Source organism: Passer domesticus, chromosome 3 (assembly GCF_036417665.1).
Source record: "Passer domesticus isolate bPasDom1 chromosome 3, bPasDom1.hap1, whole genome shotgun sequence".
NCBI lineage: Eukaryota > Metazoa > Chordata > Aves > Passeriformes > Passeridae > Passer > Passer domesticus.
The window spans coordinates 101,675,251-101,690,809 of NC_087476.1; the positions used below are offsets into that span (position 1 = coordinate 101,675,251).

Sequence of the window (15,559 nt, forward strand, 5' to 3'; positions counted from 1 at the left end):
CCCACCTCGGCCTGCCGCCGGCTGGGGAGGAGCGAGGAAGGGCGGCGGGGGCGGCACATCCCGCGGGCTCCCGGCGGGCGCCGCTTCCGCCACGTGTCCCGCCGGGCCCGCCGGTTGCCGCGGCGACGGGAACCTCTCCCGCCCCTTCCGGCCTCGCATGGCGCCGTCTCTTCCGCTGCGGGGAGTAATATGGTGAGTGGCCCCTGCTGGGGGCAAGGAGGGAAAGGGGAAGGAAAGTCCTGCGTGGAGCACGGCGTGCGGAGGCCGCTGGCAGCGCCCGCTCCCTCGCCGGGGCGGCGGCGCCGCGGGGCATCGGGCGGGCGCGGCCCGTAGCGGGCCCGGGGCAGCGCGGGGCGCCGCTGCCCGTGCCGTGCTTCCCCCTCGCGGCTCTCCGCCCGCCCCTCCAGCGCCGGCACCGGGCCGCGGCCGGGTGTCGGGGCCGTGGGGGCTCCTGTGCCGGAGCTGCCTCTCGAACGGGGTCGCGGTCTGAGCCTCGGAGCTCTCCTCAGCGGCACATCGGTCAGGAGCTGGCACTCGCCGCAGGACAAACAGCTTATAGGGCGCTTGCTCCCCGGGGTCGAGGCTGTCACTCTGTGGCTCGCCTCACAAAGACGAAAACCCGATCTTTGGGGCACGACCGCCGCGTGTGCTTGTTCGTCTGGGCGGCGAAAAGTGCCCCTGTCGTGCTGAGCCCCGCTGGGGTGACACCGGTGTCCATAAGAGGTGCTGTCAGCTGTCGGAGCAGTCAGTGCCGCTGGCTGCACAATCTCGTCTGCTGGGGCTCTTCCAGCGCCTCAGGGGCCGGCTGAGGTGTGGGGCAGCCGCCCTGCCCGCACCGAGCTCTCGGCAGAACTGTGGGATCTAGGGATGCCTTCCTGCCAAGGGGCAACCCGTGCTGAGCTGGAGCTGTCCCAGGGGTGGGCTGTGACCTGCCTGGGTTTGCACAGGTCCCCTGTGGCACCGAGTACACAGCTCTGAGGCACGGCATCCTTTGTAAACAGGGAGGTGTGGCTGGGCAGTGGCACAGTGCCGACCGTGTGGGAAAGCGCTGGGTGCAGAGCTGACAAGGAGGGCTACGGAGATGTGAAGGGTCTGGAGGGGAAGCCATGGAAGGAGTGGCTGAGGTCACTCGGTGTGTTCAGCCTCAGGAGATGAGGGGAGCCCTCACTGCAGTTAACCTTCCTTCTCAGGGGAACAGGAGGGGCAGGCACTGATCTCTGCTCTGTGGTGCCCAGTGACAGGACCTGAGAGAATGGCCTGGAGTTGTGTCAGGGAGGTTTAGGGTGGATATAAGGAAAAGTTTCTTCACCCAGAGGGTGGGTGGGCACTGGAACAGCTCCCCAGGGCAGTGATCACAGCAGCAGCCTGACAGAGCTCAGGAAGTGCTTGGACAGTGCTTCAGGCACATGGTGTGACTCTTGGGGTGTCCTGTGCAGGGCCAGGAGCTGGACTTCTATGATCTTTGTGGGTCCCTTCCAACTCAGGATATTCTGTTATTCTTTGTGATTCTGTAAGACAGCAGCTTTCATAAGCAGGCTGTCCACTGCCTGTTAGAGAAGCTTTCCAAGGTGTTCTGGCACCCTGCACGTGTCTATTAAGAATTAAAATTATCATGTAATGATTTGCTAATAAAGAAAAGAGTAAGTAAGAGTAAGTCTGTGTTTTGTCCCAGATGAGCTGAACTTGCGATATGTGGTAGTGCTTAAGGTTTAATTCATGGCACACTTCTATTTCTCAGAAGTGATGCAGCTGTGTTGACAAAATGTCTGAAAGTTAATTGAAATTATTTTGGTGAAGAACCCATAGTAAGTCTTTTTGCCTTCTGCTAGCAGCTAAGGTGTGATAGCTTAGAATCAAGCCTTATTTAATCTGGCCCCAAACTGCTGCAGATGCCAGACCATCCATTACAAGTCCACAGATTTCTATTGCAAATCAGAAGGGTTTTTCATGTGGAAAGCTTACTTCTTTGTGGGGAGAGCAGAACAGAGGACAACCAGCAGCTTGGACCCTCCGAAGCAAGGGAGACAAGTGTCATGTCAGATTAATTTCTCTGGTAGTCTGCTCCCTGTCAGGCTTGCAGGAGAGCCGTGTAGCAGCCCCTTGGGTTAAGTCAGAGCCAACAATCATTGTTGGTATATTTCGTTTTGTTGGTATATTTCGTTTTGTTGGTGTGTTTCATTTTGTTACTGGCCTCGTGTCTACAACATCACCAGCATTGTTTTTACTTCTCTGGTGGGTTCTCCTTTATAGATCTATAAACAGTATTTTCCTGTTTAATAAATCCGTTGCCTTTGGGTGGGAAGTGTGCTTTGATGAAGAAAAATATTTGTGTTTTTCAGCTGTCTTGTAGTAGTTTCATCTAAATGAAAGTTAAAACCCACTCTTTAGGTGATACTTCAGTGTCTTTTCCAGTAAACCTGATTTCTGGGTTATGTCTAAATGAAGCTTGATTCTAAGTGATTTGTCATTCTAATATAATAAACCATGTGAGATGGTTACCAAAATATTGTTGAGTTTAAAGTTTGTGATATTTCTGGTTAACAAAAAGTTCACTCGAGTCTTTGATATAATTGTGAAAATAGTTCATAAATGAAGATTTCCTTTTTGGTAATTTAAATTTAGGTTTAAATAAAGTTTTTAATTAAACTACTGATTTTTTTTAAGGGGACAATACACCTGTTCCGCAAATCACAGAGATCATTGGTTGGAAAGTTAACACATGAATTTAGGTTGGTTGCAGCAGACAGAAGGGTAAGTGTTGGTTAAAAAAATCATAATTGTAATAAAAATACATTAGCTGTAGTAAGTTAAAATACACTATTAACTTAAATATATTATGAATTTTTTTCTTTGAATTTTTCTAGCTGTGCTTAAAAAAATAGTCGTTGGAGTTGTATAGCTTCTGTGTGTTCTCCCTGTGAATTAGTGTTCTCCAGAATTATATCTGGTGGGTTCAATAGAACTGTAAACTGAATGTTTTCAGATGTTTTTGGGATTGAAGTTTCAGCACAAATAAAGGAACCCACTAATATAAAGTTGCATGAGTTGGTATTCAAAACTCAGATGCTGTGTGCTGTAATGAAATGCAAATATTATAGATGGGTGGGATTTTTGTAGACCAAAAAGGTATTTTTAGCATGGTGGCATTCATAAATGAGTTTTAAAATAATCTGTAAAGTTAAAAATAGAATAATGGCTTGCTGTTCTGAAATGAGTGGTGAATTTTTGGGAGGGAGGAGAAGCCAGTTCTGTTTGCATGACCAAGTACTGCAGTATTGTTTTCTAAGACCAGATAGATGTATTTCTGTCTTGTAAATTTTGGAGTGTGTAAATATGTATTTATTCTCATCAACAGTCCTGGAAGATTTTACTGTTTGGTGCTATAAATTTAATATGTATTGGCTTCCTGCTCATGTGGTGCAGCTCTACAAACAGCATAGGTAGGTGGCTCTCATGTACTGAAACTATAACAAACTACCATGTGTTTCTTAGCTTGTGGTGTTCCAGCTGACTGAAAAAGCAGCACTTTTGGAGTGCTGAAATCCAGTACTTAATGGAGTTAGGGCTTTGCACAGCCAGGTTCAGAAAGTGCTTCCTGTGGATTTGCTGCAGTCAGCTTAGAAGCAATTTTCATGGACAAGTTTGGATGGGTGGAAGTCCTTCAAAGTTTGCACAGTTTTTCAGTCCTGCTGGTCATTTGCTTCCTGCAGTAGCTTCTTCATCCTTAAGACTGAAAACCAGTAGACTTTTGAGTTACTAGTCCTCAAACCTGTTCCTTGTACAAGCAGTACCAGTGACATGCAGAGACCCTGACTTACAGTTGAATGAGGATGTTTGTAGTGTGGAATAGCCTTAAGACTTCTTTGCTTCCAAGGAATGCTCAAAACACTGGAGTGTTTTCAACACCTCTGTAGCTGCCACTGTGAAGCACAGCACTGAGGGCTGCTGTGGAGAAATGAGCTCCAGATCAGACAGACCCAATGCAGTTCTGTGTCACTTCTGCTTTTGGATAGGTGCTTCCCATCACTTGTGCTGAGAATGGAATGCTTTTTTCGTTTTTAATTTTTGGTGCAGGTTTTCTTTCAGTTTCAAGATAGGTTAGAGATGCAAAACAAGTAAAACATTCAGTTTAACCTACTTTTCACTGGAATAACACGCATAAGAGATTTCTTACTATGGTAAGTGATGTGTTTCTGGAAGATCTGCTGACTTTCTGGTGCTTAAATTCCAAGTCACAACTTAGTCACAAATGTGATACCTTTTGTATCTGGGCTTTATTACGTGCTTTAGTTGAAGTAGGATTGCCATCATCAACCTGCTTATGACATTAAATATATTGGTGTCTTTAGAATGACAGAGACTTGTTCTATCAGCAGAGGCAGTTTATGTAGGTAGAAGATTGGAAAGAGCTGCACAAAAAACAAGTAATTTTTACATTGAAAATTAAGTATTAAGTTTTAATATTTACTTTTATTTACAGCTTTAACTGCTTACACATATTTGACAATCTTTGACCTTTTCAGGTGAGTTTTTTCCCATTTTGTCTTACTGTTCATTTTGTCTGTATATTTCTATACACTTAAAATTTACATACAGGTTCAAAGATATGTAACATAGTCATCAGTATAGAAACAGTAATGGGTTTAAATATAACTTAAATGAGTATAAAATTGCACACAATAAGTAGATTGTAAACCCCACCATAGCTATGTTGAGAAAGACTAGTAACTGATTAGTTCAATCATGAGATTTCTCTGTGCACATACGTGACAACATAAAGCAATATGGCACAAAATTGTTGTCTGGCTGTTTTCTGAGAACATTTTCCTAATGCCGTAGTCACTGATGGTGACGTAACCCTCAGTTTTAACGTCAGGAAACAAGAAGCATGTAATTCTATTTCAAAAATATTTCACAAGTTGGATATCAAGTATTCTGCACATAAGGTCATTAGATATTTTCAGTATTTTTCTTGTATTCTAACAAAATTGTATTAAAACAACTTCTAGTATGATAGTTCTGAACACTTTTGCTAATATTGATAATGCAGACATGAAATGCATTAATTTCTTATCTAGGATACAGAATGGTAGCAGTGGTTGGGAAATAAAATGTAGATATTTTAAAAATATTAGCCTACGTTACCTTACTTGCTATCTCACTATCTCATAAAATGTATAGATCAGCTTTCTGAGTCACACCTATGTCCATTACCTACTATAACTTATCTGACTTACAGTAAAACATCCATAAATGACATCAGCAAACATGCAGGAAAAAAAAAGACTTGTTGGGATAGGCACAAAAAAAATTGATCTGTGACTGCATTCGAATTAAGATTTAACTGTAATGAATCTTGCCTTTCTTTTAGAATTTTGTATCTACTGAATTTTTGTCATCTTGACTCAAAATACCTTTTTCACCTTGGGGAAATTGGGGAGAGTGTTGATGTACTTCCCATTTGTATGGAAATCTTTTTTCTTTTAGTTTTAGAAGAGGGTAGAACACCCCTGGCTCTCCTGTCTTAGAGTGATTAGGGGTTGGACTAGAAGATTATTCTAACTCACAGCAATCTCTTTCAAGAATTTTGATTTGCTGTAAGGGGGAACAATGCTCAGTAATTCTGCTGCAAAAGTAAATTTCTGCTTCTTTTCTTTGTCATTGCCTGGTTGCATATAATAGTCTCACTGAGAATATGAGTTTATGGCTTTGTATATGAACAGTATTACTTCCTTTTTACTTTTTATTCCAAGCAGCTGAGAATCAAGTTGTGAGGATGTGATTGTTCATCAGTAGTAGGGATGAGTTCTTGATCCAGTGTGATTTAACATTGTTGTTAATTACAAAAGGACTGCATGAAAGTGCAGATGGCACTGAATCTATGTGAATTCCAGTTGAAAAAATTGTTCAATAGAGAAAAAAATTGTTCAGTAGAGGAATAATAGGCAGATGAAACTGTACTCATCCTTGAAACATTCTGACTACTACCATGGAGATTCCAAAATAATTGTGATTCTAGATGTTCAGTATGAGAGAAAAATTTGGACAGAAGATAACAAGAGAGACCTGTGGCTGTCAGTGAATGCCCAGTTAGATTAGAGGTTGTGTAGGTGGATGCAGCCAAAGAAAGTTAATCTGTTTTGGCTGCATACATAGAGAAATTACACCATGAAAAAGGAAGGCAATACTTGGTGTGGCCTGAGACTTACTCTGGAGTACTAAATCAAATTCATGGTATATCTCTAAAAGAAGACTTTAATAGAGAGATTTCTTTGCTTTTTCTTTCACTCTTCCGTCTTGCTTATCAGCTTCCTTCTCATTTAAGCAGCATTTATCTGGTTACAGCATTTCTAGGCAAGTTCAGAAAGCACATGAGGAGCATTTAGAACATCACTGTGACAGTGATGGAGGTTGAGTTCAGGGCAAGATGTGGCTGTATTCATTTGTTAAGTTCTGGTGGCTCAAGTGTGTATTTGTAGATTATGCAGTTTGTAAAGGCTGCTGTTATTTATCACAGTCTAATTCTCCCCCCTTTTTTCAGTTTGGTAACATGTCTAATAAGCTACTGGGTAATGATGAAGAAACCCAGCCCAGTGTATTCATTTGGGTAAGTACTAATAACAAGATGTAGTGTTTGATAATCCAGCATTTCATACCTTGCTCGCTGTCACTGCCTGGATCCCCAAACAGCCATCAGTAATACTCTGTATGTGAAAGAGCCTAAAAGTGAGGAGGGGCAAGACTTAGTGCAAAGAACAATACAGAGTAGGGAATGGACAGGAAGAAGAATTAAGAAATGCTTAATTTTAAGGTGTCTCTGAGTGGAGTGTTAAAAGAAACTGAAAATAATGACTATTCTGTAAAAGAAACTGAAAATAATGACTATTCTATATTCTATAAAATCTCCAGTTTCTTCCCATCTATCTGCTGTTGAATGAATTGGAAAAAGTAGCTGTATCCTGCTGGTTCTTGCACAGAAAAGATTCTGTTGGATGCATTGTTCAATGTTCAGTGTTTCTAAACTTAATTCTCAAATTTCAGGTTTGAAAGGTTTGAAGTTCTAGCTGTATTTGCATCTACAGTTCTGGCACAGCTTGGTGCTCTTTTTATACTGAAAGAAAGGTAGGGTTATGTACTGTTTTCTTTAATTTTTCAACATATGAAGATACAGTCCAGATCAACCAAAAGCACGTGCATTCTATGAGTGCTGTATGTGAAGAAATACTTTAGAAAATACTTAAAGATTTAAAAAAAATACTGCTAAACCTTACTGCTTGCTTACATTTACTACACTACGTGTAGGCTTTAGATGTAAAGATGGAAATTGGTAAATGTTCTTAAAAAGCTCTCTAGGGAAAGATATAATGGTTTTAGGGGTGCTTTTTCCAAAAGTTTGTGTAATTAATTTAATTAATTTCCTTGCGCATCTTGACTTTTTTGAGCTCATTAACAAATAAAAGTTTTTTGGGTTTACTTCTGTTACTTTTTGAAGTCAAGAAGCTTCATAATATATCAAGGATCTGAACGTTTAAAGCATCAACTTCTTCACTCCCTCAAAGTTAGTTAAAGTATTAATTTGCCATACCATGTGTGCTTGGGAGCAATTGTATTTCAGGACATTAGCTTAAAACATTGTTTTTGTTTTTAAAGATGAAAAGGCTTTTGTTAACATCTAGAATTTAAAATTGCAACATTATGCCTTCCCTTATTTTATTCAAGTGCTCTAATTTCTTTGTAAAGGACTGTATTAACTTAGTAACTTTATAGTACAAGGTCAGTGTATTGAAATGACAGTCCACTGGAATGAATCACCCTCTGTCAAAACCTCCAAGTTTTCCACCATCAATTTTAGGAAATTCCACAAACTTAGCAGATTTTTCTGTTACAACTGAAGCTCATTTGTTAACTCACTGGTGGGTGAAAAAAGATCTATATCTCCACCCCAGTATCCAATGTATGCTTTATTTGACCTTGCTTAGTGTGAGGTTGTAAGTCAGGAATTTCAGACTTTGTTGTGGTCACCAACACTGGTGGTGGTGCCAGTAGCAATATTTTTTTGCATGTTCATTTACAAGCATATTTTTGTCATGTAGGCAGCATTCATGGTAGCTGGCACAGTTTGGAAATATTTGGGAAGTCTAAATCACATCTGCTTTGATTCAGTGTTAAATGCTTTTATTGCTTATAAAAGTTGCTATGTTTATTTAACAATCCATTTTTTTGCAGTACTGTATCTATCAGTTTTTGTTTATGAATGGCAGCTAATGCTAAGGAACTGTAAAAACATGCTTCAGGTATCAAGGCTTTAGTGTATGAATATAACTTAAATTTTCAATTATTCTTGTAGTGCGGAGCGGTTTCTGGAACAGCCTGAGATACACACGTAAGAAATTATTTTGACATGTAAAATGTGTTGTCCTTTTGTGTTTCTAATTGTTATCTAGCACATATTAGTTATGCAAGTACCTTCAGTACAAAGTTGCTTTTGGTGCCTTGGCATTTGCTTCAAGCCATGTGTGCAGGCTATACTGCAGACAGTTCTTTTCAAGGTACAATTGAAATTTAATGCTCATGTTCTCTCAAATAGTGATCTAACTACATATTGCTGCTTTTCCTAGTTCAGTTCCTTCTGTTTCTTGTGGCCTCCTGGAAGGCCTGGTATGTGGGGGGGAAGGATGCTGTGGTCAACAGGGAACTCAAGGTTTTGCAAAGAGGGTTCAGACTATAAAGACATGGGGAGAGGTAAAGCAGGTGTTGCAGGGCAAAGGAATGGGACGTGGGATGTATGCTGAAGTAGTTCCAGAAGAAGATTGGGGGTAGATGGGATGATTCCATTGAAAGCTAAGCTTCTTAGCTGTGCTGCTGAGGGGACAGTGTGTTTGTATCTTCAAAGGGCAAATATATACGTGTGTGCATATATGCAGTTGGTTAAGAGCTGTTACTCAACATTATGAGTGTTGTGTGATAACAATGTACGAAGTTCAGTGATCTTGTACAACCCTTATAAGGATAATACACTGCTGGTTATTAAGTATTACACTAGTTTATCCTGCTGGTTTTTAGTCTCAGTGAATGAAACCAAGCAAAATATTTTGATATTGTTATTGGTAGTTGCAGCTTGATGGCATGTTCTCTGATTATGAGAAATTAAGACACTTTTTTTCCCCTCCCTAGGGGACGACTGCTGGTTGGTACTTTCGTGGCTCTCTTTTTCAACTTATTTACAATGCTTTCCATTAAGAATAAGCCTTTTGCTTATGTCTCTGAAGGTATGTGATAAATTAGACTGTAACAAGAATTCAGAAAAAAATGTTAATGTTCCTATTTTTATCAAGGTATAACTTACTTGTCTGGTAACTTCCTTAACTAGTGGTTGTATATTACTATTACCTCTGTTAATGTAACTTTGTGCAGTAGAATTGCCATCTGATTTTCAACTCCAGTTTGCTTATAAGGCTTAAAGTAGTCTGAGGTCATTAATATGATAAACCAAGTATTATTTTAATGCTGCAGTATCCTTTATTTTGAATTTTTTGAATGCAATCAGTGAAGGTCATGTGACAGATACCAGAACTTTCAACACATTTTATGGATGTATTAATGAATTAAAAAATAAGTTAATGCAATAGTTCTTTTTTCCTTTTCATTGGTAAATGAAAAGCTCTTTTACCTTTTCATTGTGAAACAGGTTTGCAGTCATTCCTGCAATTGTAAATTGCCCTGTAAATTGTCCATAGTTATAAATATCTATTTTACACTCTATTATATAAAAGATAATGGTTATAACCTGCAATTATATTTGTATTTAATCAGTTCAGATTATTATGAGAGATGGATGTTGTACTTCCTGCCTGGAAAAGACAGATCTGGGTCTTTTTTCAAGTGCCTGGGTATCTGTTGAGATATATTTACTCATTCACAGTGTATTTATTGAATTCTTCCCTTAAAATATAACTTGCGTGTACTTTAATATGTAGTAACTTTAAAGTGGTACTTAAAATTGTGGTAACTTTATTACCTTCTTTCTTTTGCAGCTGCCAGTACAAGCTGGCTTCAGGAACATGTTGCAGATCTTAGTAGAAGGTGAAGCTTTATTTTGTTTTTCAAAATCATTAGTTTCTGGAAGGCAGTGTTGGTTTTGTGTGTATAATAACATTTTGGAGGAGTACTGAGGCATAAACTTGTATTAGAGCTTATAAAATATCTTTACCTGCTGGAGGTCTCATGTATGAACTCTGGAGTAAACATTGTCTCCCATATTTCCCAGATACATCAATCTAACAGAAATACAGCTTTATGGGTATCTTTTTTTTGAATATATGTGTTCAGTACATTGTATGTAATTCTCTTTGGATGAGAATAGTAAAACTAGCATTATCCTGTACATACCTGAGCTGCATTTCACAGCATGCATTACTGAGTGATATATTTTGTAATAATTTATGTTTATTTACTTTGTGGGCTGGACAAATGATTCAGATGGTTGAGTTTAAATGTGATATATGAAACAGGTAACTCACTGAACCATAGCTATGGAAACTCCTCACCTGTCCAGCAGGAAACTGGCAAGTCCATGTCTTCCAGGGATATAAGCAGTGTTGATCATTCATCTTGTCTGTTAACTGTCTTGCTTGTATTGGATATCTAAATACAAGATAAAGTTGTTTGCAAATAGCTTTGTCAGATGTCAGGGAAGTTTATTTTAATCCATACACATTCTTCCAACTATCTGTCGGTATCAAAAGAAAAATGTTAAACTAAGCTGTAAAACATGTTAAGTATGCTTCAAAACCCATCTGTTTCTGCATCTCGTGATCTTTTTTACAGTTAAGGAGAGCAGAGAGTGCTGGCTTGGTAACAGAAGAATTGATTTTGTATGGGTATAAGATGTTACATCATCAGAACCAAAATCTGTGAAATATTTTTGGAAGACTAATAATTAGGTTGCCAAGTTTCATTGTAAAAAAAAAAAAAAAGTGGATACCAATCACGGACAGTAGCACAACTTCCCTCTTACCAGTGTAGAAACACAGTTTTAAGGGGAAGAGCACTGATGGATAACTTGAAGGAGTCCCAGATCAAGAGTAATACTATGTCTACAGGGTTTTGAGATAACCTGTATACAGTTAAGCCAATATAAGTAAAACCCCATTGAATTAGTATGTATACAGCTATTTCAGATGTGTTATGTGAAGCAGTGCTGATTAAAAAAATACCTGCACCTGTATATAATTATGTTGATTAAAATTCTTACAGAAGCAGGCCAGCACATGATGTCTAAACATAAGTTTGCTTTAACCATAGCAACAAGATATTTCATGTTGTCATTGCCTTAAAATTTTCCAGGACATGACATGCACTTACATTCACTGGGAAGTACAGAAACTCCTTTCTCTCTTCATACTCCCATTGACAGGAAATAGCTATAAATAAGTAATTTTCCCAGAATTCCCTCATGCATTTTTTTGGTCTCCTCTTATTCAACTAGCTGGTCTTCTTCCTCTTTTAAGACTCCATGAATTAGTTAGCTTTGACTTTAGGACAGTTTTAAACCAAGGTGGCAGATGGATTGAAGACTGGTGATATGCAAATCTCTCTCTGTGTACATCTCTGTAATACCAATATTGAACCCACCAAGCATTTGGGTTGCAGGCAGCTGATACAGCTATATCACAGAGCTGTGTTCCCAGAAGAAAAACATTGAATAATTTTTGCTGACAGCAGCCTTTGAGCAGAATTAGTGGGGCCTTTACAGTGCTCATCATATGCCATGACAGCAAAGTGTGTTAGAAGTCAAATGCTAAATGATGGGTGTAATTTTGGAATTTCAGAGTAGAAAGAGAAAGTAGAATAGCTGGCTGACAACTGCTTTTTCTGTTTTGTTGCAGTATTTGTGGAATCATCCCAGGATTGAGTAGCATCTTTCTGCCACGGATGAACCCTTTTGTCTTGATTGATATTGCTGGAGCTCTGGCTCTTTGCATTACATACATGCTCATCGAAATCAAGTATGTGCAGTTGTTTTAAAATAGTAGCTCTTTTTGTATCCACTTTGTGGGAAAATACATTTTTTACATAAAGGAATGCTCTGATGTAGAGCTGCATTTTGTATGAATGGTATTGCAACTCTGAATGCATCTGTCTATTGTCCAAGATGAATGAGAGTTCAAATGAGATTAGTATATGTAAAATTCTGTAAATTTATATAATTTAAAAGAACGAAAAAAGAACCATAAATAAGTTGTTCTGCCTTTCAAAAATGTAAATACCAGTGTTTCTTTAAAATTGCTCTTTTTCCCTAGCAATTACTTTGCTGTGGACACAGCCTCTGCTATAGCAATTGCTTTGATGACATTTGGTACCATGTATCCCATGAGTGTCTACAGTGGGAAAGTACTACTCCAGGTAAGGTAGCCTTGCAAATCAACAGATTTTGTGGTTTGGTTTTGTTAAATGGCCTCATTTAAAAAAAACCCCAAAGCTTGAAATCTGTTTTAAGCTTGCAAATAGGCAGTGTTCCTATGGGAATTCATGATGTGCTACAATAATGTTAAAGGTTGTGCAAATATGCATCACGAAGTCATAAGAATTTAATGAAAATGCCATTGGTCTCTTGTGTGGGTAGACCAGACTTAAAGGCTCTCTTACTTCAACAGGGCCAGTTAATCTTTATTATAACTTGTATTTTCTTTACTTCTTCTTTTTGAAGACAACCCCACCTCATGTGATTGGCCAGTTAGATAAACTTCTTAGAGAGGTAAGTCAGTGTATAATACATAGCACAGTGTGTACAGCTAATAAGCATTCAGGAATGTGAAGAACTTTTCTGACCAGTCCAAGAAGTTTGCTAAAATTATTTTTTAATTTTTTTTTAGCGGCATGTAGAAAATATGAATCTTGCTTTCCAAGATGAATAGTGTCTTTTAGGTATCTGGAACAAATCTATTTAAGTAGTGCAGGCTGTTTTTATTTAAATTTGAGCTACTATTGAAGTGGTTTACAAATGTGAGTTGAAGGAGGAAAAGGAGTACAGGCAGCTGTTGAATTACAGCATATCAAGTTAAGAACATACTTCAGTTTGGCAGCAAGAGTTACTTGAAATATGTTCCTTAGAACTTCTTTGATGAATTTGGATGTTTAAGGGTAGCAAAAGTGCGGTAGATAAGCATTAGTGACATTAACAGACATCATCTGTTCTCTGTGTGGAGCTTTTATTTCACTACTGAAAATTATTTGTTATTCAGTTCTGTATAAAAATATGTTTCTAAAGGGATTTGAAACTTTTAATTTATTTTCATATTTGTGGATGTTTGTGTAAAATTAGGTTTCAACTTTGGATGGTGTGTTGGAAGTTCGAAATGAACATTTCTGGACATTAGGTTTTGGCACTTTGGTAAGTTATGCCTTTATTATATTTCTAGGCTTCATTTTCAGACACCATTTAATTTTTTAATTTACATAAAATAAGATATTTTTTCTGAAATATTAACTGTAAAAAAATTTGATGGAGTCAGTACTCAGACCATGTGCTTTATTGCAAAACTTCTCTTCCTCTGTCCTTTACATTTTTTTAAAGCTTTGTTGTTGGTTAATGTTATTAATGTATACTGCAGTTCTGGCTTAAAGCATGCATTTTTGCAACTGTACAATTTCTTTTGTATTTTGGAGTGAAGAAAATGACAATCAATGGAAAAAATATTTTTTGAAATGGTGTGTTAGTGTAAATTGTCTAGGAAGAGAGAAATAAGTGTAACCCTTCAAGCACCAAAGGTCTACAATAGACAGTAGAATCATATGTTTTCAGCATTTCTAGGGGAGAAGGTAGAGCAAAATAATTACAGTTCTGTACCAATAATTCTGTAAGCTGAAAGAAATGAAGGGGTATATTTTGTAATACAAAATGATCACGCAGAACTTGGTTATTCCTAAATTGATGCAGGTATTTTGTGACAGCTGGAAAAGTAAGACTCTTAGAAAATTTCTTCATTGGTTTCTTCCAGTATGCTGCCCTTCTTAGAACAACAAAAAAAGCATCTGTTCTCTCTTTCTGATGTAAAACTAGCTTTCAGTTTACTGTTCTGCCACTTATGCCTAACTTTGTACTTTGTTCTTTTGAGCCATTTTTCTCCCCCAGTTGTTGCCTTTCTTGCCAACACATGTTGTATTGTATAGATTGGTTCTGACTCACTTCTCCTGAATGATCATCTTGCTATGTTCATAAGAAAGCAACACATTAGGAAAGATCAAAATGTATCCCATAATAAGGTTCTTAATTTAGACTGTAGTTTCCACTGCAAAAAGTCTTTGTGTAATTCTCTGCAGGATAATTTTCCTCTTCTTGAATGCATGTGGAGAATCTTTATGGGGGTAATAATTAACAGCCAACTTGTTTTTATCCCTTTCTAGGCTGGATCAGTCCATGTCCGAATTCGGAGAGATGCAAATGAGCAAATGGTACTTGCCCATGTCACTAACAGATTATACACATTGGTCTCTACCTTGACTGTTCAGATTTTCAAAGATGACTGGATCAGACCTACCTTATCATCTGTGCCTATTGCAAACAATATTCTGAACCTTTCGGATCATCACATTATTCCAATGCCATCTTTGAAAGCTGCTGACAATTTGAACCCTGTTACCTCCACTCCAGCTAAGCCCAGCAGCCCACCACCAGAATTTTCTTTTAACACACCAGGCAAAAATGTGAATCCAGTCATCCTTCTAAACACTCAGACAAAGCCCTATGGATTGGGCTTTAATCATGGATCTGCACCCTACAGCAGTGTACTCAATCAAGGACTTGGAATACCAGGAATTGGAGCAGCTCAAGGATTCAGAACTGGTTTTGCAAATGTCCCAGGCAGATATGGAACAAACGCTCGTGGTCAGCCCCGACCATAATAAACATCATTATTTATTATACTTAAGGGTATTGACTTAATTCTTTTATTACCCAATTTTTATAAACATTTGGAATGTCACATCATTCTGAATGGCTGGGAACAAGTGCATTGTTCATATTCATGAAGTGGTTAAATAGCAGTTTCTTCCTTTGCATCAGCAGTAGCCTGTGTAATGCCACAGATATTTTGCAGATTTACAATACTTTACAAGTAGTTTTTATAGGGTGTCTATTTCTACTCATCTTTTTTATCCACTTTTCTTCATTTATCCAAGAATGTATTGAGATGCAGCACAACTCCATAAGAGAATAAAATTGTCACCAGGTAGATTTTTTTTTATTCTAATGAGAATTACTGGATGCTGAATAGCTCAGAGAATAGGAAATGGCAGAAATACAAGTCCAAATTTTCAGACGTGTTTGATTGTTGTACTAAGCCATGCTTGGGCCAAATCACAATTAGTTTTTGATTGCAAAAATCCATCAATATTCATGTTGTGGCCATTGTGAAGACAATCTGGCATTTCAGGTTGTAATTGATCTTGCAAGACCGTGTTTTTACATTTTTATTGATGCTTTTATAGAAATTCAGATGGTTCAGCAACCATTTTCTAGTTGTAAGTATTCCATACTCATCTCTGATATTTCTTACTT

General features: G+C 38.5%; 1 protein-coding gene across 2 annotated transcripts; it reads left to right on the forward strand.

The window, feature by feature from the left end:
- The first annotated feature begins 67 nt into the window (after positions 1-67).
- SLC30A6 (solute carrier family 30 member 6) lies at positions 68-14,925 on the forward strand. 2 transcript variants are annotated; one of them, XM_064414739.1, is made up of 14 exons: positions 68-192; positions 2,665-2,751; positions 3,356-3,440; positions 4,481-4,523; positions 6,542-6,607; positions 7,042-7,122; positions 8,348-8,383; positions 9,175-9,269; positions 10,035-10,083; positions 11,889-12,008; positions 12,303-12,405; positions 12,710-12,757; positions 13,325-13,393; positions 14,407-14,925. In XM_064414739.1, exons 1-14 carry the CDS (start codon positions 190-192, stop codon positions 14,902-14,904), a joined length of 1,383 nt encoding a protein of 460 aa, XP_064270809.1. In that variant the 5' UTR covers positions 68-189; the 3' UTR covers positions 14,905-14,925. The 2 variants fall into 2 exon arrangements, with proteins under 2 accessions (XP_064270809.1, XP_064270810.1); XM_064414740.1 differs by lacking the exon at positions 6,542-6,607.
- Positions 14,926-15,559: the final 634 nt, after the last annotated feature.